The sequence below is a fragment of the Delphinus delphis genome, chromosome 11 (assembly GCF_949987515.2).
Source record: "Delphinus delphis chromosome 11, mDelDel1.2, whole genome shotgun sequence".
Classification (NCBI taxonomy): Eukaryota; Metazoa; Chordata; class Mammalia; order Artiodactyla; family Delphinidae; genus Delphinus; species Delphinus delphis.
In genome coordinates, this window is record NC_082693.1 from 50,347,149 (window position 1) to 50,374,817 (window position 27,669).

The 27,669-nt window shown below is 39.7% G+C and overlaps 1 protein-coding gene across 2 annotated transcripts in view; it reads left to right on the plus strand.

Annotated features, from left to right (window-relative positions):
- The window catches only part of SRGAP1 (SLIT-ROBO Rho GTPase activating protein 1), a 274,067-nt gene that overhangs the window by 217,633 nt on the left and 28,765 nt on the right, over nucleotides 1-27,669 (plus strand). The window contains exons 11-15 of one of the 2 annotated variants that reach the window (XM_060025148.1): nucleotides 5,987-6,014; nucleotides 9,721-9,823; nucleotides 13,370-13,430; nucleotides 13,585-13,662; nucleotides 15,991-16,125. In XM_060025148.1, coding sequence (XP_059881131.1) covers nucleotides 5,987-6,014; nucleotides 9,721-9,823; nucleotides 13,370-13,430; nucleotides 13,585-13,662; nucleotides 15,991-16,125 — 405 coding nt within the window. Of the gene's footprint in view, nucleotides 1-5,986; nucleotides 6,015-9,720; nucleotides 9,824-10,329; nucleotides 10,364-13,369; nucleotides 13,431-13,584; nucleotides 13,663-15,990; nucleotides 16,126-27,669 lie in introns of both variants that reach the window. The other variant, XM_060025149.1, reaches the window with a different exon arrangement.

Sequence of the window (27,669 nt, forward strand, 5' to 3'; positions counted from 1 at the left end):
TATGAAGGAGAACATTCTTATTCTTAAGGAATGCTTGCTGAGTGTCATAATGTCTGCAGCTTACTTTCAAATGGTTCAGGAGAAAAGATATATATAAGAGAGGGAGAGAGAAGGAAATAAAGCCATTATGGCAAAATGTTAACAGTTGGGAAATCTAAGTGAAGGGCGTAGGAATGTTCCCTGTACTAATCTTTCAATTCTTCTGTAACAGAAGTTTGAACCTTAAAAAAAAAAGCCCTTTTTTTTTCTTTGAATAGTTGACTTACCTCAGCAATCATGTCCTCTTTTTTCTTTGTTCTCCTCATGATATCATGTAAAGTCTTTTTTCTTTTTTCCACTTTTCACAAATGCCTGATATTGCAGTGATGCCCCAAGGTCTGTTGCCAGTCCCAAAGCATAAATAATCTTCAGTGCAGATGAATACTTAATAGGCACAAAGTCCTTCCCTACAGGACTGGAGACACCATTTAAGAAATTGTGAGTTGGAGGGAATTTAGTAGTGGGTGAATTCATTCTTGGCACTGCATGTAGACACGTGTTAATACTCTTGGGATCACATTCTGAAACTTTTGTGGTCCTCATTCTGTGTAGATTCCCTTATGTCTCCTGGAGAGAAAGCCCCACCGGTTGATATTATTTTACATGCCATTTTGGCTAGGGCTCTATTTCAGCCAGTTCACTGAATCCGTACGCCAGATTCCGTCTTCAGCTGCTGAACTGTGTAAAGCTGTATCGTACCTTGTGAGCTCCATGCCAGGATGTCTTCATCTTGTAATTACTTTCAATGGTTTCCGGTGTCCTAGCGACACAGGCTTGTTCACGTGTACCAGGCGTTCGCTGGACTGGGTTTATTCTGCGCAAGAAACTGGATGGTTCTCACCCAGTGCCGGCAGACCCCCTGGCTGCAGACCTCTCTGCTCCCCAGCCCTGCCCCCCGTGCAGGCTTGGCAACACACAGTTGTGCTGCATGGGCTTGTTGCTGGCGGCTTTGCCCAGAGACAAGCAGAGCATAGGGGCCGTGCCCCACCTTTTAGCTCGGCCATTGTGAGCCCTTTGACTTTCCATGCAAGCCCTGTTCACATTAATAGGCTTACACCAAAGGAGACCAGGCAAGTTCATGGCGCCTGTACCACAGTGAGATTATCCAATGGTGAGCCCTTAAGAAGGGATCCGACTCTGGGTTTGGCCAACTAAGGTTAGTAGCACAGTATTAAACAATGTGTTTGGGGACAGTCCTGACTTTTTATGTAGAAATCACATCTCCGAGTTATACTAGGCTCATTGCTACAAAAACTGCCTTCATAGTAAAAGAAACAGAGCCTAACTCAGGGATTTAGCAGTTGATCGTACACAGCTGAAACTGTAACTGCGGACACGTGTTTGGCCTGTCTTGCTCACTTTTGGCAGGCTACCAATGGCCCAGTAAGTCCTTTGATTTACAGCACTGCAAAGCGACTGGATTGGGCTCTTAAAGTGGCACTGTCAAAATTCAGAATTCCACATCTTTGAACACAACCGAAATAGAAGGAAACACATCATGCGTTGTTAAGACCAATATCGTCCTCATCATCTTCATCATCCTTCAGCAGCACCATTATATCATTTTGTGACGTCTTTGTTTTTAAATTGGAGATGTTCAGTCGAACACGGTTAATGAGCTATATAAACTGAGGCACTGAAATTTTTTTTCTTTTCTATTTTAGTAATGAGCCTTAGTGTTCACATTGGCTTCTTTGAGTGCAGCATTTGGAGTTAAGGGGGTGTAAATATCAGTGTAATTTTTGCTGAACGTAGAAAATCTAATACTGGAAGTTGAGTTCCATGTTACATTGTTTCTAGACCCAGGCATAAGGTTTCTGACAAAGGAATTGAATAGATGATCCTCACTTAATCCTTTGTCTGTCTTTGGGTAAGAGTACAAATATACTTTCAAAAGAGAAGCTGATTGTGAATAATTATGTTTTTTAGAAAAGCACTGCAGGTAGTTGGTATTTTTAAGGAAGAAAAAGGGCTGGAAAGTAACACCGGGAGTCCGTATCCATCATTCGTTAGGGACAAAATCTAGGGTACCTCCATTCAGCCTGAGCTGTGCACATTTTAAATATTTTATCTAGTTTGGGGACTCAGATTGCAACCAAATTAATATTTCGGTTTTTCCTTTTACTCTGTGGACATAAAACACATTTGGGCATGAAAACTAATTCTCTTCCTAATTCTCAAGTAAAATTTTAAAAGTAGTCAAAGTAGGTGCTTGTACCAAGAACAAATAATTCTGGGTCACGGGTCATTCTTCTCTTCCAAATGGCTTGCATTGGGGTGGGAGGAGGAGTTCTCTGTTGTTCTTAATAATTAAGTAGCCTTCCAAAGAAAGTGATTGAAATTTAATCCTCAGACCACTGGAAGCGTTCACATTTCTCTGGGAAACAGATTCTTCTAAGCTTGCGTGTTATTGATCTATTAATGATGATACTGATTGAAAATAAAACCTCATTCACCAGTTAAGACACACTCAGTACTATTAGCAGAAAAAAACAATGGATGCGGTGGTGGCAGTTATACTGTGAATGATAGTTCTTGCAAAGCTTGCTCTTGACTCATTGATCAAAATGTATCTTTTATAGGTTTTTAATTTTTTATCAAATACTACTAACCATGGATGAATGGAGCAAAATGATTTTAAGCCATTTTATATAATCATTTTCTAACTCTAGTGAATATTCAGTTGGGATATTTTAACAAAATAGCAAAACTTAAACATTATAAAGCATTTCCTTTCTAAGGAATTAACATCTTTATCATTGAATCACTTGAAAGTTATTAACCTCTGTGATTCTCTTTAATTTGATAGATATTAGATTTGTTTAATAATTTACTTAATTTATTAAATCTTCAGTATTTTGTATTTGGCTTTAGCCATATGAGGTGGACAGATATGTAAGCCATAGTCTCTACCTGTCTTCTAGCATCTTTCAGAGTATTTGCTGGGGAAAACGAAAGACTTAACATTTTACAATATATTGGATTGGCCAAAAAGTTCATTCGGTTAGTGACTACATTGTGCAATAAAATTCTTGGCAAAATGAAAAATGTCTTTTATTTTCACTTAAAACAGAACGAACTTTTTGGCCCGCCCAGTATTACTTGGGAGCTCAGATCTAGAATTAAAACAAACCTGAGCCTTAGTGCCAGACCCACCACATACTGACCATGTGACCTTGGGCAAGTCACTTGCCTTCTCTATGCTCAGTCTCTTCTGTAAAATAAAAATAGTAATAGTACCTACTTCATAAAGTTGTGAAAATTGTGCGTTACTATAGAGAAAGTGCTTAGAACAGTGTCTAATAACTATTAGACGTTGCTGTTTTTATTGTTGTTATTGATACATATATAGTTTATGTCATACTTCTATGTTGTAATAAAGTATGCAGCATGGCAGAATATAATACAGCACAAGCCAGCTATTTCCTCTGCCTTCCATCCTTTGTTCATTCTACTGACCCACTGGGTGATCTCAGCTAGCGCCCATGGCCCCAGCACAACCCAAAGGGTGGTAACTCTTTAAATCTTAATCTCCAGCACTGTCTTCTCCTTGTGCTTTAACCCTGTATAGCCAGCTTCCTGCTGAAGGCTATCCTGGAAGACTTCACACTCAGCTCACCGTCTGCTCTCTCCGCTTTCTGATAGACCTCTCCCACTTAGAAATAGCTATAAATTCTTCTGGAGTTCTGTGTCCACCGTCTCTTTTTTCTTGTTCCCCAAAATAGCAAAATGGCAAAATGTTAACAGTTGGGAAATCTAAGTGAAGGGCGTAGGAATGTTCCCTGTACTAATCTTTCAATTCTTCTGTAACAGAAGTTTGAACCTTAAAAAAAAAAAAGCCCTTTGTTTTTTCTTTGAATAGTTGACTTACCTCAGCAATCATGTCCTCTTTTTTCTTTGTTCTCCTCATTATATCATGTAAATTCTTTTTTTCTTTTTTCCACTTTTCATAAATGCCTGATATTGCAGTGATGCCCCAAGGTCTGTTGCCAGTCCCAAAGCATAAATAATCTTCAGTGCAGATGAATACTTAATAGGTACAAAGTCCTTCCCTACAGGACTGGAGACACCATTTCCCCCGACCCCAACCCCAAGTCATGGCCAAGGACAGATTCTACCAAGACTTAACAGTAGCCTGGATCTGTTTGAGAAAGGTATTCTCTGATATGAACTGGTGCCCCTTGTTTAGTAAATAGGTATTAGCAAAATACCTTACGTCACTTGTTATTCAAAAGCAGATGATAGAGCAAAAGACTCGTTGCAGCCTGGCGGTGTTCATTCACCATTCCCAACCAGGCAGCTCTCTCTACGGATTGTTACATTGGCCTTGCCCTACAAGCCTGAATCACCGCATTGTGATACTATGGGCTGGTCTCACCTGTTTGTGCTGCAACATGACCCTTCTCTGCCAGCTGTATTTTCAGGCTGTTTCAGGACCGTATCATCATTTTGCAAATAAACCAATTGAATGGTTTAACTCTCCCACACCCCTTCCCACTGCTCCACCCTAAATATAAGAGAGAACAGACAGCAACCCATAGACATATTCAAACTTGAAATTACCTCAGTTTGTAGGAGCACCACAAAAATACAGAGCTGTTATTTGAAACAAATCAAGAAGCCTGAATGTATAAGAACTCATGTTTTAAGTGACAGAGAATTCTGTGAAAGGCTTTTAGCTTACAAGTTGGTGGAATGTAGCATAGTTTAATGTCCTTGTACTTTAATATCTGCAGATGTCATTTCCAACTATAAAATGCAACTTCTCTCCCTGATTTCATATTATAGAATAAGTCATGGGCATATACACACTAACAAATGTAGTAAGGTAGATAGCTAGTGGGAAGCAGCCGCATGGCACAGGGATATTGGCTCGGTGCTTTGTGACAGCCTGGAGGGGTGGGATAGGGAGGGTGGGAGGGAGGGAGACGCAACAGGGAAGACATATGGGAACATATGTTTATGTATGACTGATTCACTTTGTTATAAAGCAGAAACTAACACACCATTGTAAAGCAATTATACCCCAATAAAGATGTTAAAAAAAAATAAAATAAAATAAATAAAATAAAATAAAAAAATAATAAAAATAAATAAAAAAAAAAAAAGAAGGAAAAAAAACACCAATTTCATCTAAAGGAAAAGGAAATTAAGTTCTCCTAACCCTACGTGACCCCCTGCTTCTCTCTCACAAGTATCAGTCAAGGCGGGGAATAACTAACATTCAAATCTTGGATGTGTTTTATTTGTATTTCATCTTTGAACTTACAGTTAAGATCAAGCAGGAGCTTCCCTGGTGGTCCAGTGGTTAAGACTCTGAGCTTCCACTGCAGGGGGCTCAGGTTCAATCCCTGGTCATGGAACTAAGATCCCACATACCACATGGCACGGCCAAAAAACTAAAAAAAAAAAAAAAAAAAAAAAAGATTACGCAGCTATTTCTTTATTTAATAAAAAATAAAACTCCCCGGGCTTCCCTGGTGGCACAGTGGTTGAGAGTCCGCCTGCCGATGCAGGGGACACGGGTTCGTGCCCCGGTCTGGGAAGATCCCACGTGCCGTGGAGCGGCTGGGCCCGTGAGCCATGGCCGCTGAGCCTGCGCGTCCGGAGCCTGTGCTCCACAACGGGAGAGACCACGACAGTGAGAGGCCCGCGTACCGCAAAAAATAAATTAATTAATTAATTAAAACTCCCTGCCTCATATTGCCAAGTGAAATATGTTTCTCTAATCTATAGAATTTATTAAATTTTATGTATAGATTTTATGATATATTTACTTTGAATATTTTATCTATCTTTATATACTGTCTTCATGCTCCTCACCATAAAATGTGTAAGTTATTATAAACTCAGCATCATAAATCAAGGGACAGATGATACAAAAGATTGCCCAATGCATTGCACGGATGCCACTCAGTTGACTTATTTTAATTTTTTTTTTCTGCAGGTCATAGAGCTGAATATATGACTACAAGGTAGGAAAATATTTTATCATAACTCATTGCATCTCACTCTCTTATCTCTTTTAACAAGCAACCATTTACATGCTGCAAGAATGAAGATATTTTGTTAATGAACATGGAAGATAGTTTGGGCTTGACAAAACAGTAACATGAAGTGTTGGGGGTTCTCACAAAACCAGATTTGCTCTGGAAGATCTGAGGGTTTCCCAGTGGAATTTTAAAGCTCTTTAATGAGCAGACTCAGTTTAAAAAAAAAAGACATAAATTGAATGGGTTTGATTTATCTAATCCAAAACACTTTAAGTTTCTAGAAAGAGTCTGATAGGATTTTTGATTTGATAATTTAATTAGCAAGCAATATTATGCAAATATCTACTGTGTTAGTTACTTCTTGCTCCTGTATGGTGTATAAAAACTAGAGCTATGTTGAATACTCTTAGGATTTTAGCTCTGCCCCTGTTTGGTTTACTTTAAAAATTTAACTTTTAATGCCTAGTATCATATTGCACTTTCTTTCTTTTTTTCCTCCTTTTTCTCCCCTTTTTTAAAATTCTTAGAAGGACTTTGATGCTACTGCTGAGAAGGAAAAGCCTTTTTGGAAGCAGGTTCTGATTTGGGTTGGGGAAAGTTTGGGGCAAGTTTTATTTTTCTCTGTCAACATTTGTACAGCATCCAGAAATTATTCTAATTGACATAGCAAGAATTCACACTTTTAAAGTTGAGTTCTCTTTGAGGTAGGAGGCATTTAGAACACTGGTGTGTCTGTTGCAGTAGTTGGCAAGTTGATTTTAAGGTTCTGCAATGTTCCTGCTAGGCAGTTTATTCAAAAGGAAACCCCTCTTACTTCTCGGTGAACCAACTAGAAAGATACAGCTACTGACTTGTCTAAACTTTATGAAAATACTGAGGTTTTTCTCCCCTGTGTCAGTGACAAAGAGGCATATTACTCCTGCATAGTAATATGTGGTTTTTTTCACATATAGCGTCCCTTTGCATTATCAACTATTTTACCTGTTTCTAAATTATTATTAACATAAGGCACTTTTTTAAAAGGTTTTTTTAAAGGAAGGAGTGCAAATATATATTTGCAATGAGAGCTGTACTTGCGCAACAGACTTGATATTCACATCACCCTGACTGGTATTTCCTCTCATCCACATGGGCATTCTACCTAGAAAGCCAGATTATCTGGAAGCTGTGTGGCAGGCATGCAACCAGAAGGAGTCATACAATTCGAATGTTGAATGAACGTAGACTCTGTTCACCTGATGTGTACGTGGCAGAGCCAGGTCCATCCGTGCACCAGTCTGCCTGCCGAGCCAACTCTGCCGTGCAAAGTACCTTGATAAGCACTCAGGCAGTTTATTTTAACCTCAGATCCCTCTCACAGCTTTAGTAGCTTCATATTTGTCTCATACTTTTGATGTGTCAAGAGAGGCAATTTTCAGGCTTTGGGGAGAAGACTCAAAAGACATCTCTCCGTTAGCCCCAGCCAGGAGTTTCTCTGCATCTCTCAGTGATGCAGGAATAATTATCCAGTGCCACTGGGGGCTTCTTTGGCTCTAGCTACAACATTTGCTTGTCCCCACTAATCAGTAACCAAACAAAATGAGCCTGTGTTCCTATTCCCTAGGCTTCATCAACTGCTCCAGATAGCATTAAATGTGAAGTTCTTTGGACCTTGTTGTAATAACCACATTTTCTAGTTTCTGTATTTGATGCTTTGGTATCTTGGGGCCTTACTGACCCTGGAGGGACTGCCCCTCTGAGAGTCAGTCAATTCCTAGAGATAGTAAAGGGCTTGCTTACAAGTGTGCCTTTTGTGTATAAAACAACCAGTCCACAGCCCAGACTCTCAGCCACCTCCTTTATCAAGTCTTCACCTCAGGGCCACCGTTCCTCTTCCCCAGTCACCCAAAGGCCAGGTACCAGACAAATAGCGACAACTCCCGTGCCCCCAGGGCCCACCAAAATTATTCAAGGACTAGCCAATCCTAAACCTGCTTACCCTGCCTTGCCTGTTCCTTCCCGTGGGAACCGCAACAAAGGCTCACGTTTTCCCTCATTTTTCCTTCCTCCTGAGCGACCTTGGTGCTTCTGCGTGTGCCCCCCTCCCCCGTGTAGTAGCACGCCCCCAACTCTTGGGAACTGTGAGTAACAAACCGTCTTCCCCATACCAGTTGTCTTCTGATCTGTTGCCTCACCATATCTGAGTAAAAATAAAGTCTATATTTTAAAATACTTCTAAAATAATGAAAAGAGTGGATGAAATCAAGCACATACGGTTAAATTCCTTGCTGGGCAGTTGTTTTGTTTGTTTATACCTACCAGATCCTTTCCTCGGTGAATGGCATAGAATTCAGTGCAAATCTTGTTCAGTGTATAAACAAGATTTCAGAAACTTCAGCAGTGGCAGACTGTGACTTGCTTGGTGACATGTTTGCTTCTAGACACTTGCAAGGGCTCCTTTTAACCTCTCAAGCGCCGTGGAGCTTCAGGTGTTGCTTGCCTTATACCCCATTAGTCATAGGAGCCCAGCTGTTGGGAGAGCCTTAGAATTTGGCTATGGAAGGCGGTTATCAGCAAGTTTGTTCCCCTACCTCTCTTGACTGCTATGATAATACCTTAGGAAGCTAGCCAGGCTTCTACATAAACTCTTGGGCTTTTGTTTCTAAACTGGTCTTTCAGAACTTTAATGAACTGAAAAGGCAATTCTTCCTAGAGAGTTTGCAGCTTAATAAAGGGCTTTACCCGATTTCCAAGTGTGGTGTACATCCTCAAACCAGCCTTCCCTTTTAAGAAGGAGTTTAGATTGGAATGTCCAGAGAGAAGTTTGGGGATTCTTCTTGCATGTATTCCTTGCAGCACAGTTGTTGAAGTTGAGTCACGTAATCCTGGCCCTCTTTGCCGTAAAGGGAGAGGGCAGAAGAGGTTCCCTCTCTCCAGTTACAGAGCAAGATGATGCAGGGCTTCTAAATATGGTACTTGGTACCCTGGATGTCCATATGCCGGAGAGAGTGACTTATCCATCAAAGCAAGCAGACTGGAGATGGAGAGAGTCCAGAAAATAATAAATGGGTGCATCTTAATGCTCTACAAATAGGTGATGAGCTAGTCTGTTTTAAAGGAATAACAATTCGTGTGAGCCTGGACCCACTGCCCCCCAGAAATAGCACTGAAACAAAACTCTATTTTTCACTTGTGACCCATTAATAGCTACTTTTGCATAAAATAAAATCCCATTAATTACCTGAGGGATAGCAAACAGATGTCATGTTATTTGCATTGAAGAATTACGTTGTAACTAAAAATATTATATTTAATTTCTCTACTGGGATCTATCAGAGTCCTAATTTTTATGACCTGTTGTCTTCTGTGTCACTTGTAAGCCGAATAACACAAACCTCGGTTCGTAACTCTTGGCCAAATAGCTCACAGTTAATTCCATTTGTTGGTGATAATTCCGCTTTAAAACAAACTAGCAAACAAATGTCAACTACAACTACAAGAAAAGAATAGTCTGATTGAATAGCTGGTATGGGTTTTGATATATAACTAAAAGTAAATAAATGGGAAAGGGGAGGACTGTTTTCCTCTGTGGATAGGGGTGGGGAAGGAACACAAGAATTCCTGTGTTTTGTAATTTTGATGTGACCTATGGGTGTTTCATTTATTGTTTGATTTCTGCCATGCTCAGTAATTATATTCCCTCTCTTAGGCCTCCAAATGTTCCCCCTAAGCCCCAGAAACACAGGAAGTCCAGACCCCGCTCACAGTATAATGCTAAGTTGTTTAATGGGGATTTGGAAACATTCATCAAGGTACTGGCACCAGCCATCTGGGTGGCTGATCTCCACGCTTCTTACTATAATGGTCTCAGCCTCTCATAAAAGGAGGCAGGTCATTATGTCCAAGTCTGTCCTGGGGCTCTTTGCTTTCCCAGAAAATCAATATAATATTTCCTGAAGTCAGAGAGAGGAAAGAATATTTGGTTTGAGTGCCTTCAGAAGAGGGAATAAATGTGGGTATTATTATACTGGCAAAAGAGAAAGCCCTCTTTCTTAAAAAAAAAAAAAAAGCCATAATTTGTACAAAAAGGAAAAGAGCTACCTGATAAAATGTTTTGTTTCTACTCATGCAAATGAGGTGGCACAAAATATATCTAAAGTCCATCGCTAAGCTAGCTCTGAAGCACAACGAGTTTCGATTTCCCATGACTTGAGGAATTCATTATATTGGATAAATTGTAGGACCCTGTGGTCTGTATCTGGATCTCTGCTATGTTTACTCTGTCTTTTTCATCCTGTATTTCTGATAACGCTTCTAGCCGAGGACGAAGGAATTCACACGCGAGACATCAGGTATAGTGCTCGAGGGAAGCGAGGGCACAGCCTCTTTCGCTCTTGATATCATTTTCAAATCACAGTCATGCTTGGCTTTAATTAGATTTTTTAAGGTCTTTAAAAGAAAAGTGTTTGCAATTGGAAATTAGACAGGTTTATAAATAGCTTTACTTAGAAAAGAATCATAGAACTCAGACACTGATTTAAGAAGAGTTGGATAAACTCTTAAGTTTTACATTATGTATTTGGCAAACATACTAAATTTGGGTCAGGGGCTTTTATTAAGGAGAGTCAATGTTAAATACCAAATGTACATTTAATACTGGATTTTGGACCCTCATGTAAATTATACAAAAAAGAGAAGAACTTACTCTTTCATAGCTAACATTTTATGACATGGGACGCAGTGTTTCTGAAGACTAAATTTATACAGGAAACCACATCATTGATAACCTCCCTTAACAATATGTTACAGCTGTCTTGCTTTCTTTAAAGACAGATCTTTTATTGGATATGTACACTAATCGTTAAAAAATGTATGTGTGTGTGCGCATGCACGTGGACAGAGAGACACATGCATACATCCAGAGATTAAAAGCATCTGGCAACCTTAAAACTGAGCCCTAACCCTGGAATTGAGTGAAAAGTCACCGGACAACCTGCAGAGCAATCACGAATCCAATGCCATTAGCCTTAAACCCAGAAGAGCCTTATTGGCTCTAATTTAATATGAAATTATTGTCAAATTTGATTATCTGGTTTCCCAGCCCAGGGCTCACAAGCGGGGGCACACTAGATGGAGAGAAGGGAATGATAAAATGAAAGCACTGCGCTATGCAACTGCCTGGCAGAGAAGGAGAATATAGAAAAGCTCAAAGAAGCAGATGTGTGATTCCATTATATTTGATAGCACAGTACAAGAATGACTGCTTAAGGTCATAGGAAAGCACATATTATATTTTTAAAAGATTTTTCGTTAAGAAGAGTTAAAGGAAACCAAATTTAGGCACGAAAGTGGGAGTAAACCACTTATCGTGGAAAATTCACTTATGTGAGCTCCTCTTTGTCCCAGATGCCATATTAAAGAATCTTTGGTCCTAGCAGTGAAACAGTGGATACAGGGATCCCTACACTGAAAAGTGCTCGGTCAGTTGAGGTCCCCACAGTATCACTGCGAGAAAAACACCACTTTTCCTGTTTCCCATGGGGAAACTGAGACACAAAGGGATTCGTTTGAATGGTTGATGGAGCACAGCGCATTGCTTCACTTCTTGTAAAATATTTTCTACCAAAGCATCTGGCATCCATGAAATTAAATTAAAACATGCACATTCATTACTTTTTGACTCCAAAATTCATGATATCTGAATGAAATAGTGATGATAGCTGAAAGATTAGCAGTTGCCTAAGCAAATGTGAAGACGAAAATATTTTTAAAATAATACACAAACCTAACACATTTTTATTTAGAACTTTCTGAATGCAAACATTTTCCTTTTAATAACCTTTTAATCTTGGTTTTTCTTTTTGTTTTAATCCTAAGTTCAGCTGTTGCAAACTAATATTCTTTTATCATTTACATTTAAATATTTGTTGCTCTTTTAGATTACAGTTTTATAGGAATTGTTCACATAAAAAAAGGTTGTATCCTAAAGAAAAATCCCCTCTCATATTTAGTAAGTTTTGATATAATTATATGGCTATCCTTGAGCCAACTGGTCCACAATTAATAAAGTTTACATTCCTGAAACAAATTGACTAATTAGAGAAACTTAATGCAGTCTCCAGAAGTAATTGAACCATTAACTGGTTTATACACTGATGAGATTGTCTTAAAACCGAAAATGAAATCATTCCTCAAGAAGTATATTACCCATTCTAGGAATGGTAAAAAGTTAGATTGCTGGACTGCATTATTCCCACTCTTTGCCCTGTTGATTAATTGGAAAGGTTAGTGGATTCTGAATTGTTCTAATAGATTGAGACAACCAAATTCTTCTTGTGTTGCAGAATAAAATTCCTCATGAATTAGTGCCTGATTTCAGCTAATCATTTTGAACCTCCATGTTAACCTTAAAGCTCTAATTCCTGAAAGAGCAGAGCCTGAAAAGAACATGAAAAATAACTCCATAGTCAGTAACCTTTTTTAACTACATGGAGTGCATGGCATTGATACATATTTAACTGTGACCTAAGCAGCTCCTTCATTTCATTTGTCATCCTGTACATGTCTTAATACATTTCCAGAATTCACATTTGCTCAGTAGAGTGCACTGACTATGTTATGAGATGTGGAGAAAGAAGGCTAAGAGATGGTCCTTCTAAGAAAACGAGATCTAATGGGGTGTGCGTTGGTGCCATTTTTTTCTCCATCCTTAAAACATGAAAAAATAACAGTGAAAAATCTCTAAGGATCAGTAAGTTCTGATGCCAACTAAATAAATACATGACACGTTATAAGCAGCTCTAAAGCAATTCTCATGTTATGCATCTGGAAACACGTAAGCCCTTTTATAACTGTCATCATCTAGATGGTGGACTCTCAGGGATGCCACAGAGAAGATCCTGAGATGGCTGAATGGTTGTGTTTGGTGACTGGTACAGTCAGTCAGTCCTAAGGTGCTGTGCTTAAAATACACAGAGTTCTTTTCCGGTCCATTAGATCAATTACTTGTATAAATAACCTTTTAAAAACTGAGTGATTTATATATTCATTTCTATATGTAAGCCTACATACAGTAGAAAAGATGAATTCACTTGACATCTTTAGGCACAGCAGAGTAAGTTGAAACACGATTGCCTTCAATGTATTTAATTTGGTTTGCCCCAGAACTGAAACATACCTTCAGTTAAATATAATTTGATGTTTGGCCCTTGTGGAATATTTTAGAGGGAGTGTGTTTGGAGATGATCATCTAAAAGAGTAAAAGTCAGTCTTTAACTAGGGTTAAACTATGAGCTTTATTGTTATGTGTGATTTGTGCCTCTTCTTTGCGGTTAACTGGTTTCCATCTCTTTACCCAGGACTCAGGACAGATCATCCCCCTCATTGTGGAAAGCTGTATTCGGTTCATCAATCTCTATGGTAAGCCCTAAACTGCAATATTCTTATTTTAAACAATAATTACTAGGAGTATTGCAGTAACTATGTCTTTCCTTTTAATACTTAATTGTTGGGAAAGGGGGACCTGGAGGACATGATGGGTTCTTTCATGCTCTTTCCCTTCTGTTCTCTTTAGGTCTTCAGCATCAGGGGATTTTCAGAGTGTCTGGTTCCCAGGTGGAAGTCAATGATATTAAAAATTCATTTGAGAGAGGTACTTGCATGTCTGCACCTATAAGCAAACCTTGTTAAAAAGTCATCATTTTCTGTGGAGTGGAGTGGCATACTTATCCTGTATATCTTCACAACCTTTCTCTGCATTTATTTCGTTGTGGATGTTGAGTTAAGAGTCTATTTAGAATAGCTAAGAAATGAAGCCAAAATCATAAGACCTTGTTATCAAGTCTAGAAGAGCACATGAGTTTTGTGTCCTGGTTTAGGACTGGCATTGATAATCCTCAGCACGTTGTCAAAGGTGGCTCATGAAAGGTTCTAGAAGAGTGGCAAGAACAGCCCTGGGCCTGCATAGCAGCTGTTTGAGGTGACTCATCCCAGCTTCATGTCTGTTTCCTTTGTCAGGAACTTTCCTTCCTCTTATTACCATCCCCAGACTCCTTCCCTGTGACCTTAGTTGGTGCCTTCTCTTATTCCCAATTGGCTAAATAAGTCCTCCTGAACATTATGATTAGCAAAACCGTACACTTTAGCATCAAGCGGACCTAGAATCAAATCACACTCTTGCATTTACTAATCATGTGATTTGGGTCAAGTGATTCATCTCTTATTCTGGCCTCGGTTTCCTCATCTGCAGAATCCCAGGACTGGTGTGAGAATTGGGTATAATCCATGAAAGTGCCTAACTCTTTTTTTTTTTTTTTTTTTTTTGCGGTACGCGGGCATCTCACCGTTGTGGCCTCTCCCGTAGCGGAGCACAGGCTCCGGACGCGCAGGCTCAGCGGCCATGGCGCGCAGGCCCAGCCGCTCCGCGGCATGTGGGATCTTCCCGGACCGGGGCACGAACCCGTGTCCCCTGCATCGGCAGGCGGACTCTCAACCACTGCGCCACCTGGGAAGCCCATGCCTAACTCTTTAGGAGTGGGTCTTAGCTAATAATGCTCTCCAGTTATAATGATTTGTATTGTGTCTGCTTCTGGATGCATCTGCACCTTCCTGCCTCTGCTTGGAAGTCAAGCCAAGGATGCAGAGGGAGGGGCATCGAGGCTTGGAGACAAGGCAGCCCCTCTTGGTCCCATTTGCCCTAACCCAGACTTGACACAGAGCCAGTTTGAAACCTTGGGTGAAGAGGTGAACTTGGAGCCAGATTGTTTTTCCTCTTCCAGAGCCTCTTACAGTGTGCATAGAGCCGAGCGGCCTCCCCTCTCAAGGGCTAAGTGTCCAAGTCTCTTACATGGACCATATTCAAGATAAATTGAAATGTAGTAAAGCCTCGGGTTCCTGTGCCAGCCACTGCAAGCAAAAATGCTTTATTCTTTTTCCTTGAACATTCCCCTAGTATGTTGTTTGTTTGTGATCCCTTTGGGTAAGGCTTTCTCACAGTGGGCCAAAAAAATATATTTTGGTGAATTCGTGTTCAATGATTTCCTACCCTTGAAGCAGAGAAAAAGGAACCACAGGTCCCTGAAAATAAGCTGCCCCAACAGGCAAAAAAAAAAAAAAAAAAAAAAGTTAAAATTCAATGTACAATTTTTGTGAACTTTAGAAGAGCCGACCTGTGAATAAAAAAACGGAGTTTGATTTAAGGCTGCACATTATGTTGAACTTCTTAAGGATTTTATTTCAGTTTGATTCTCAGGGAGGTGGACAAGCCAGGTCAGTTACCTGATCATTTTAAAGTGCTTAGCATAAAGAATAATATAATTTCACGTTTGTGATATATTTTTAAATTTTCCACTTTCTACGCAAATTCCGTGGTACTGTTAAGATACATTTTCAAATTCCTCTCTCTGATTTCAAAATCTCCCGCTGCTGAAAGCAGCTTTCAAGTCTGCTGTGAACACCACCATGCCACTTTGAGAAGTGTTTATTTAATTGTCGGTATTCACAATTAGGTGAGTCCTGTAGTATTTCTGATAAATTTTGCTGATCCATATAGTGTAGCCAGACAGACCTATATTGTTTCTTTTCCCCAGTAGAATAAGAAACACAGAATATAGTATTTGAATTTATGTCAACCTAATATAACAGATTTTAGCTTTAAAAAAAAAAGTTGGGTCCAATTATAAATCCCACAATATTTTATTTTAAGATTTAGGTAATTTGTAAGGGATTATTTGGTAGCATATGATAAAGAAAAAAAAATTTATTTTAACCAACTATTTTTAGGTTAATCATGGGGTAGGATATCTAAACCAGTTATTTTAATTTTAGTAGCATATAATCTTCCATAAAACATAATTAAAAGATACATGTATATACAGAAATGTGTGTGTGAGTATAGAAACATATTTTTGTTCAGAGCTAAAAAGAGAAGCAATGTCCATGTAACTAATTTTTCTTTTTTGTTTTTTTTTTTTTTTTTTAGGTGAAAACCCTTTGGCTGACGAGCAGAGTAACCATGATATTAACTCAGTTGCTGGCGTTCTAAAGCTCTACTTCCGTGGGCTGGAAAACCCCCTCTTTCCTAAGGAAAGATTTAATGATCTGATTTCTTGTGTCAGTAAGTGGGCTTTTTTTTTTTTTTTTAACAATTCTTTTCCCACTAGAATTATTTCACTAACCAATTTCCTGGAAAAGGCAGTGGCCCCTCTCCCTGTATCTTCCTCCCCCACCATTACCCATCACCACCAAATTTCTGAGACCATTTGTTTTCTCTCTGGATCCAGCGTGAGTCATCTTCCCAGCTGTGGCCTCGCCCTTCGCTGAGTGGGCTCTGCTCCTAAACATTCCTCGGGCTCCACAGAGCCCGAGAGCTTCCCCGTTAGTATCTGGGATAGAGCAGAGAGGCAGGTACCAACCAGCTGAAGGTGAGGAGAAGGCTGTAAGCATGGAAATATAACTCCTTTTTGGCTTTTGGTTCTTAGTTTTCTCCACTGATCTTAGGAGTAGGGTAACTTATCCCTCTTCGAATGTTACTTCAAGAAACAAGGTAAAAGGTGGGGACTTCCCTGGTGGCGCAGTGGATAAGACTCTGCACTCCCAATGCGGGGGGACCTGGGTTCAATCCCTGGTTAGGGAACTAGATCCCACATGCATGCCGCAACTAAGAGTTCGCATGCCACAACTAAGGAACCCACGTGCTGCAGCTAAGACCCGGTGCAACCAAATAAGTAATTTTTTTTTAAAGAAATAAGGTAAAAGGAGATAAATGATCATTATTACAGTGCAGGAACAGCAGGTGGTAATTATCTGTCAGTGGGCATCCCCAGCTAATAGGCAGAGTTGCTCTGGGACCATGTATGATATATTATGAAACCCATAGTCAGCAGCAGAGTAAAGCATTGCTGTTTTCTGCAGGGGGTGGGGAGCTCTTGTCACTACAGGAAGGAAGGTGAAAATAATGATACTGAGAATTCGGTATTTAACCTCAGTCACGTCCCATACATCTATAAATGTAGTGCCCTTTAAGTCCAAATTCCTGGGCAAGGGAGTAGAGCTGGCTTAAATCACATCGTGAGGGCTTCCATGAGAATCAAGCTTTACCGCAATGAGCAAAGCCCCTCTCCCAAACCACCCCCCTGAATCAACAGGTCCAGTGGACCTCAGAAAATCTCTCCACTCACCCTTCCTTCCCCCTTCCTGTCACCAGGGCCTTGGTTTCTCACTGGGAGACCCTACGTGTAGGTTTTACCCTCTTTCCTTACCTCTCAACCCCAGCTAGATTCAAAAGGGCAAATCGAGTGTTACATTACCACCACCGCACCACCCCGTTTAAAACCTATTTCAATATTGCCCACCTGAAAACAAACCCCTTGGTATGGCCAACTCACAGAATGAAATTCTTCCTCTCCTTGATCTCTCTCCTTCTATGCACTCATCTCCTGCCGACTACCCTATTGCCTTTCTTTTATTTGTTTATTTTTGGCTGCGTCGGGTCTTTGCTGCTGCGCGCGGCCTTTCTCTAGTTGTGGCGAGCGGGGGCTACTCTTCTTTGTGATGCGTGGGCTTCTCATTGCGGTGGCTTCTCTTGTTGCGGAGCACGGGCTCTAGGAGCGCAGGCTTCGGTAGTTGTGGCTCGCGGGCTCTAGAACGCAGGCTCAGTGGTTGTGGTGCATGGGCTTACGTGCTCCGCGGCATGTGGGATCTTCCCGGACCAGGGCTCGAACCCGTGTCCCCTGTGTTGGCAGGCAGATTCTTAACCACTGCGCCACCAGAGAAGCCCCCTTATTGCCTTTCGATTTCAACAGTAGCAACCCGCAGGCACGCCAGGCCATTTCCCACCTCCGTGCCTTTGCCTGTGCTGTTTCATCTGCTGTCCCTGACAGCCATTTGACATCCACTAGGAAGGATTTGCTGAACTGGCACTCCTCCCAGACTGCCATCCTCCCTAGTACCGAGGCAGCATTAGTCACTTTGTCCTCTACTAATAGTCCATTGTATACATATGTCTATAATTTTTCTTAAAGCCCCGCATTACAATTACTTTTAACCTCTCTGTCTCCCTCTACTACAGAGAGTTTAGGGAAGAGGCTAAGAACGTAGGTTCCAGACTCAAACAGCCTAGGTCCAAATCCTAGGTCCAAATTGCTCAGCAAGTTTCTTAACCTCTCTGCACCTCAGTTTCATCATCTATAAAATAGGGAGAACATTAGTCCGTATATAATAGGGTTGTGAGAATTAAATGAGTTAATACATGTAAAGTGCCAAGAAGAGTGCCCAGCATGGAGTGTGTTCAATGAAATGCCTACATTTAGCTCCATGGGCGTGTGAGGTCTTGATAGTTTATTCCGTTTTGTAGCTCCAACACTTGGCATAGTTAATTCCAGACATGTGGTGAGTGAATAATTCATAGTTGTTAAATAGAATTTAAATGAAAAGTCAAAATGCCACCAAAATTATTTGGTTGGCATCCATGCCTGAAGTCCTAGATCTCACTGAGTATGAATTCCCTGGTGATAATTACCTCCACCCCCGCCCCATACAGTCTGATGCGTGTGTGGAATTCAGAAGTGTGCCTGAGTGTCCATTCCAAGGCCCTCGCATAGCCTGAGTCATCACAGCAGCCTCTGACTCAGCTGGAAAGAACTGAGAAGGTGTCACACTTCTGGAATTCTCCTTTGGCCATATGCAAAGATTTCCCTCACCAGCTTAGCCAGGAAGTCTAAATCTGCAAAAATTATAAGCACTCTCCAATGTTCAGTGGTTTTCTAGGTACATACATCATCAACATTTATGTTTACGTATGCCAGCTGGATAAAGACCAGGGGGCTGCATTGTCATTTACTACTGCAAAATCACATCACACTTTCATTAGATGAGAAATATTATTTTATTGTGGTTATTAAAAGCTGAAGCCTTAGAGTCAGAAAGATCTCGGTTCAAATCCTAGCTTCACCACTTAACAACTTTGTAACCTGGGGCAGAGGTAAATATTTAATCTTTTAAAATATCTGTTTCTTTACTTCATAGAGTCTGTGTGAATAAAGGAGATAATCATACTAAGTGTTTATAGCATCATGCCTGGCACATAATGAGCCTGAGTATATGTTGCTAGCTGTCACCATCACAACTATTACAACTACTCCTACTACAAACTCAGGTCACATATGCCAGTACCTGGGTCAGACATTTACCAATCTGTCTGTCCAGCAACATATGTGTTTCTCTGCCATAGTGACTTCACGTGCATTTAGAAATGATGTTAGCTTAACCCAGAAGTTGTGTTGGTTCCAGCATGATTTTTCCCAGCACAGTAAATGTTTTGTAACAATCCAAGACAAGCTTTTTCAAAATTAAATACGAAGCAAAATAGGAAGAACATAAGAGAAAAAAAGGAAAATCTACAGAAATACCTTTCTTTTTTTTTAACATCTTTATTGGAGTATAATTGCTTTACAATGGTGTGTTAGTTTCTGCTGTATAACAAAGTGAATCAGCTATATATAAACATATATCCCCATATCTCCTCCCTTTTGCGACTCCCTCCCACCCTCCCTATCCCACCCCTCTAGGTGGACACAAAGCACCAAGCTGATCTCCCTGTGCTATGTGGCTGCTTCCCACTAGCTATCTACTTTACATTTGGTAGTGTATATATGTCCATGCCACTCTCTGACTCCCCTCTCCATGTCCTCAAGTCCATTCTCTACGTCTGCGTCTTTATACCTGTCCTGCCCCTAGGTTCTTCAGAACCATTTTTTTTCTTTCTTTTTTTTAGATTCCATATATATGTGTTAGCATACGGTATTTGCTTTCCTCTTTCTGACTGACTTCACTCTGTATGACAGACTCTAGGTCCATCCACCTCACTACAAATAACTCAATTTCATTCCCTTTTATGGCTGAGTAATATTCCATTGTGTATATGTGCTACATCTTCTTTATCCATTCATCTGTCGATGGACACTTAGGTTGCTTCCATGTCCTGGCTATTGTAAATAGAGCTACAGTGAACATTGTGGTACATGAATCTTTTTGAACTATGGTTTTCTCAGGGTATATGCCGCGTAGTAGAATTGCTGGGTCATATGATAGTTCTATTTTTAGTTTTTTAAGGAACCTCCATACTGTTCTCCATAGTGACTGTATCAATTTACATTCCCACCAACAGCGCAAGAGGGTTCCCTTTTCTCCACACCCTCTCCAGCATTTATTGTTTCTAGATTTTTTGATGATGGCCATTCTGACCGGTGTGAAGCGATACTCATTGTAGTTCTGATTTGCATTTCTCTAATGATTAGTGATGTTGAGCATCCTTTCATGTGTTTGTTGGCAATCTGTATATCTTCTTTGGAGAAATGTCTATTTAGGTCTTCTGCCCATTTTTGGATTGGGTTGTTTGTTTTTTTGATATTGAGCTGCCTGTATATTTTGGAGATTAATCCTTTGTCCGTTGATTTGTTTGCAGATATTTTCTCCCATTCTGAGGGTTGTTTTTTCGTCTTGTTTTTGGTTTCCTTTGCTGTGCAAAAGCTTTGAAGTGTCATTAGGTCCCATTTGCTTATTTTTGTTTTTATTTCCATTTCTCTAGGAGGTGGGTCTGAAAGGATCTTGCTGTGATGTATGTCATGGAGTGTTCTGCCTATGTTTTCCTCTAAGTGTCTGGCCTTACGTTTAGGTTTCTCATTCTCTTACATTTAGGTCTCTAATCCATTTTGAGTTTATTTTTGTGTATGGTGTTAGGGAGTGTTCTAATTTCATTCTTTTACATGTAGCTGTCCAGTTTTCCCAGCACCGCTTATTGAAGAGGCTGTCTTTTCTCCATTGTATATTCTTGCCTCCTTTATCAAAGATAAGGTGACCATCTGTGCGTGGGTTTATCTCTGGGCTTTCTATCCTGTTCCATTGATCTGTATTTCTATTTTTGTGCCAGTACCATACTGTCTTGATTACTGCAGATTTGTAGTATACTCTGAAGTCCAGGAGCCTGATTCCTCCAGCTCGGTTTTATTTCTCCAGATTGCTTTGGCAATTCGGGGTCTTTTGTGTTTCCATACAAATTGTGAAATTTTTTGTTCTAGCTCTGTGAAAAATGCCAGTGGTAGTTTGATAGGGATTGCATTGAATCTGTAGATTCCTTTGGGTAGTAGAGTCATTTTCACAATGTTGATTCTTCCAATCCAAGAACATGGTATATCTCTCCATCTGTTTGTATCATCTTTAATTTCTTTCATCAGTGTCTTATAATTCTCTGAGTACAGGTCTTTTGTCTCCTTAGGTAGGTTTATTCCTAGGTATTTTATTCCTTTTGCTGCAGTGGTAAATGGGAGTGTTTCCTTACTTTCTGTTTCAGATTTTTCACCATTAGTGTACAGGAATGCAAGAGATATCTGTGCATTAATTTTATATCATGCTACTTTACCAAGTTCATTGATTAGCTCTAGTAGTTTTCTGGTAGCATCTTTGGGATTCTCTATGTATAGTATCATGTCATCTGCTAACAGTGACAGTTTTACGTCTTCTTTTCCGATTTGTATTCCTTTTATTTCTTTTTCTTCTCTGATTGCAGTGGCTAAAACTTCCAAAACTATGTTGAATAAGAGTGGTGAGAGTGGGCAACCTTGTCTTGTTTCCTGATCTTAGTGGAAATGGTTTCAGTTTTTCACCATTGAGAACAATGTTGGCTGTGGGTTTGTCATATATGGCCTTTATTATGTTGAGGTAGATTCCCTCTATGCCTACTTTCTGGAGGGTTTTTATCATAAATGGGTGTTCAATTTTGTTGAAAGATTTTTCGCATCTATTGAGATGATCATATGGTTTTTCTCCTTCAGTTTGTTAATATGGTGTATCACATTGATTGATTTGCGTATATTGAAGAACCCTTGCATTCCTGGGATAAACCCCACTTGATCATGGTGTATGATCCGTTTAATGTGCTGTTGGATTCTGTTTGCTAGTATTTTGTGGAGGATTTTTGCATCTATGTTCATCAGTGATATTGGTCTGTAGTTTTCTTTTTTTGTGACATCTTTGGTTTTGGTATCAGGGTGATGGTGGCCTCATAGAATGAGTTTGGGAGTGTTCCTCCCTCTGCTATATTTTGTAAGAGTTTGAGAAGGATAGGTGTTAGCTCTTCTCTAAATGTTTGACAGAATTCACCTGTGAAGCCACCTGGTCCTGGGCTTTTGTTTGTTGGAAGATTTTTAATCACAGTTTCAATTTCATTACTTGTGATTGGTCTGTTTAGATTTTCTATTTCTTCCTGGTTCAGTCTCAGAAGGTTGTGCATTTCTAAGAATTTGTCCATTTCTTCCAGGTTGTCCATTTTATTGGCATAGAGTTGCTTTTAGTAATCTCTCATGATCCTTTGTATTTCTGCAGTGTCAGTTGTTACTTCTCCTTTTTTATTTCTAATTCTATTGATTTGAGTCTTCTCCCTTTTTTTCTTGATGAGTCTGGCTAATGGTTTATCAATTTTGTTTATCTTCTCAAAGAACCAGCTTTTAGTTTTATTGATTTTGCTATCATTTCCTTCATTTCTTTTTCATTTATTTCTGATCTGATCTTTATGACTTCTTTCCTTCTGCTAACTTTGGGGTGTTTTTGTTCTTCTTTCTCTAATTGCTTTAGGTGTAAGGTTAGGTTGTTTATTTGAGATGTTTCTTGTTTCTTAAGGTAGGATTGTATTGCTATAAACTTCCCTCTTAGAACTACTTTTGCTGCATGCTGTAGGTTTTGGGTCGTCGTGTTTTCATTGTCATTTGTTTCTAGGTATTTTTTGATTTCCTCTTTGATTTCTTCAGTGAGCTCTTGGATATTTAGTAGTGTATTGTTTAGCCTCCATGTGTTTGTATTTTTTACAGATTTTTTTCCTGTAATTGATAACTAGTCTAACAGCATTGAGGTCAGAAAAGATACTTCATATGATTTCAGTTTTCTTAAATTTACCAAGGCTTGATTTGTGACCCATGATATGATCTGTCTTGGAGAATGTTCCATGAGCACTTGAGAAGAAAGTGTATTGTGTTGTTTTGGGATGGAATGTCCTATAAATATCAATTAAGTCCATCTTGTTTAATGTATCATTTAAAGCTTGTGTTTCCTTATTTATTTTCATTTTGGATGATCTGTCCATTGGTGAAAGTGGGGTGTTAAAGTCCCCTACTATGATTGTGTTACTGTCAATTTCCCCTTTTATGGCTGTTAGTATTTGCCTTAAGTATTGAGGTGCTCCTATGTTGGGTGCATAAATATTTACAATCGTTATATCTTCTTCTTGGATTGATCCCTTGATCACTGTGTAGTGTCCTTCTTTGTCTCTTGTAATAGCCTTTATTTTTAAAGTCTATTTTGTCTGATATGAGAAGTGCTACTCCAACTTTCTTTTGATTTCCATTTGCATGGAATATCTTTTTCCATCCCCTCACTTTCAGTCTGTACGTGTCCCTAGGTCTGAAGTGGATCTCATGTAGACAGCATATATATGGGTCTTGTTTTTGTATCCATTCAGCCAGTCTGTGTCTTATGGTTGGAACATTTAATACATTTACATTTAAGGTAGTTATCGGTATGTGTGTTCCTGTTACCATTTTCTTAATCGTTTTGGGTTTGTTATTGTAGGTCTTTTCCTTCTCCTGTGTTTCCTGCCTAGAGAAGTTCCTTTAGCATTTGTTGTAAAGCTGGTTTGGTGGTGCTAAACTCTCTTAGCTTTTGCTTGTCTGTAAAGGTTTTAATTTCTCTGTCGAATCTGAATGAGATCCTTGCTGGGTGGAGTAATGTTGGTTGTAGGTTTTTCTCTTCCATCACTTTAAATATGTCCAGCCACTCCCTTCTGGCTTGCAGAGTTTCTGCTGAAAGATCAGCTGTTAATCCTATGGGGATTCCCTTGTATTTTATTTGTTGCTTTTCCCTTGCTGCTTTTAATATTTTTTCTTTGTATTTAATTTTTGATAGCTTGATTAATATGTGTCTTGGCATGTTTCTCCTTGGATTTATCCTGTATGGGACTCTCTGTGCTTCCTGGACTTGATTGACTACTTCCTTTCCCATATTAGGGAAGTTTCAACTATAATCTCTTCAAATATTTTCTCAGTCCATTTCTTTTTCTCTTCTTCTGGGACCCCTATAATTCGAATGTTGGTGCATTTAATGTTGTCCCAGAGGTCTCTGAGACTGTCCTCAATTCTTTTCATTCTTTTTTCTTTATTCTGCTCTGTGGTAGTTATTTCTACTATTTTATCTTCCAGATCACTTACCCGTTCTTCTGCGTCAGTTATTCTGCTATTGATCACATCTAGAGAATTTTTAATTTCATTTATTCTGTTGTTCATCATTGTTTGTTTGCTCTTTAGTTCTTCTAGGTCCTTGTTAAATGTTTCTTGTATTTTCTCCATTCTGTTTCCAAGATTTTGGACCATCTCTACTATCATTACTCTGAATTCTTTTCCAGGTAGGCTGCCTATTTTCTCTTCATTTGTTTGGTCCGGTGGGTTTTTACCTTGCTCCTTCATCTGCTGTGTGTTTCTCTGTCTTCTCATTTTGCTTATCTTACTGTGTTTGGGGTCTCCTTTCTGCAGGCTGCAGGTTCATAGTTCCTGTTGTTTTTGGTGTCTGCCCCCAGTGTGTAAGGTTGGTTCAGTGGGTTGTGTAGGCTTCCTGGTGGAGGGGACTAGTGCCTGTGTTCTGGTGGATGAGGCTGGATCTTGTCTTTCTGGTGGGCAGAACCACGTCCGGTTGGTGTGTTTGTGGGTGTCTGTGAACTTAATATGATTTTAGGCAGCCTCTCTGCTAATGGGTGAGGCTGTATTCCTGTCTTGCTAGTTGTTTGGTATAGGGTGTCCAGCACTGTAGCTTTCTGGTCGTTGAGTGGAGCTGGGTCTTAGCGTTGAGTTGGAGATCTCAGAGAGCTTTTGCCGCTTGATATTACGTGGGGCCGGGAGGTCTCTGGTGGACCAATGTCCTGAACTCGGCTCTCCCACCTCAGAGGCTCAGGCCTGACACCCGGCTGGAGCACCAAGACTCTGTCAGCCACCTAGCCATTGAAGAGGTAAGTCCAGGTCCAGGAAGAAGCCCAGCTCTACAGTTCCTCCTCCAACACTCTTGATTTAGCCCTCTAAGCATCTAATGTGGAACAGTGAACAGGGTGCTCTGGCAGTCTGAGCAGTTGTCTTCCGACTCCAGTCCCATCCTTCTAAACTCTGGAAATATCTTTCTTTTATGCGAGGAGTGCCTTATATGAAATGCTGCAGGTGCAAATAAAGAAGCTGCAGAGACATTTCCCCCTGTATTTAAACAATGGATTAATGGGAAAAAATGGGTTAATATCCTTGGGCTAATTTTTATGAAAATAGTCTCTAGTGGAAATGAATACCCTCCAGGACCGACATCTCATAGAATCAGGAGTCCCCCTGGGGATTAAGGCCACTAAGGATGCTAGGTGCACACACCAGTAGAGATTTAACTTGCTAGTAATTTAAGTAGTTTTTGGTTTTGTTTTTGTTTTTTTGCGGTACGCAGGCCTCTCACTGTTGTGGCCTCTCCCGTTGCGGAGCACAGGCTCCAGACGCGCAGGCTCAGCGGCCATGGCTCACGGGCCTAGCCGCTCCGCGACGTGTGGGATCTTCCCGGACCGGGGCACGAACCCGTGTCCCCTGCATCAGCAGGCAGACTCTCAACCACTGCGCCACCAGGGAAGCCCTTTAAGTAGTATTTTTAATGTTTTTGTTCGTGCTCTAATTACAGAGTTTAGTAGATGTTGAATAGTCTGTCCCAACCCTACATTATTATAAGTCCTATTATTTTTAGTGCGTAATTTTGCAGAATGGGATGTTTTTCAAGAACACTTACTGGCACTATATATAACAACCCCCTTTCTTCCAACATCTAATCTATTTAAAAGGGGGTTCCTGGCTATTATTGATTTATCTTTAGGCGTGCATTTTCTCTTACCATGTGACCATGATATATCTTTTTTCTTGGATTGTCTGTGAATTATTTGAAAATGGTATATGTCATTCGTGATTATATCCTTTCGTTGATATTACAAACTTCTAATGATTTGGACCGTTGGTTAATTGCCTGCAATGTTGCAAAACTTTCTCAGGATTCAAAGACTTGATTTTTGCATTCAGGAGGTTTAAAATCTACTAGAGGAGATAAGACATTTACAAATAAATGCAATCTAAGTATGTGATAGAAGCAAAAGATTTAGAAATGTTAGCAGAGAGAGAGAGAGGTTTCATGGAGATTGATTGCTTTGTCCATGTCATCTTCTAGCATCACCATAATTGGATTTGATTTTCCCTATTAAGGTAATTTCATGTGATAGTTACATCATATAGAAAAACTTTCCTTTTCATCTTTTCTAAGAGTTTACATAAGTCTCTGGAACACCTACTACCTTTTGCTTACCTACTTTTGAATTGTTTGGGGAAAGATTTGTGTGTGTGTGTGGTGAGTTATTATTGTGCCATTTTTATGCCCCTAAATACCATGTTCTTTGGAAGCTTGCTTTCAAGTGTAGTAAAAGGGAATTTGTCTTAGCATTCTCTCTCTTTCTTTTTTTTCAGTGTGCACTATTCATCCCCAATTCACTATAAATTTCTTTTTAAAAATTACTTATCTGGATGAAAACATCAAAGGCAGTCTAAATTTGAAATAAGCTTGATAGTATCTCCATTTCTCACCCAAGGATTTTGTTTTTGTTTTTGTTTTTTTTGTAAACCATCCACTTTGTGAATGGTTTTGTGAATGCTCCAGATCAGACCCACACAGTCTGGGCAGCTTCTGAAATGTCCGTGTGCTGTGGCTCTGAGGTTCCCTAGGGCACAGATCCAAGTGACTTGCTCTAGTAGACATGCTCAAGCAATTCATGGTTTTTCCTGACTGCCTTGGGGCTGTGAACCCAGAGGAAACATTTGCACTTCATTATGTGTTATCATTATGTGTTATTATTTAGGGGACTGTTTGGACACAAGCAAACTTTTTTTAGGAGGGCAGATTTTTTAACCTATCACCAAACCAACATGTAGTCATTGTAGAAAACTTGAAAAATATTTAAAGAGCACATAGAACAAAATACTGTCATACATAATGCCACTACCCAAAGAGAATCAATCGTGTGTACGCATTCTGATCGTTTATATTCATATACACACACAACTGTTTTTTTAATTTATTTTTTTATTGAAGTATAGCTGATTTACACTGTTGTGTTAATTACTGCTGTACAGCAAAGTGACTCAGTTATACATATATATGCATTCTTTTTCATATTCTTTTCCATTATGGTTTATCACAGGATATTGAATATAGTTGCCTGTGCTATACAGTAGGACCTTGTTGTTTATCCATTCTGTATATAACAGTTTACATCTCCTAATCCCAGACTCCCACTCCTACCCTCTCCCGCCTCCCTCCCCCTTGGCAATCACCAGTCTATCATCTATGTCCCTGATTTTGTTTCTGTTTCATAAATAGGTTCATTTGTGTCGTATTTTAGATTCCACATATAAGTGATAACATATGGTATTTGTCTTTCTCTTTCTGACTTACTTCCCTTAGTATGATAATCTCTAGTTGCATCCATGTTGCTGTAAATGGCATTATTTCGTTCTTTTTTATGGTTGAGTAGTGTTCCATTGTGTATATGTACCACCTCTTC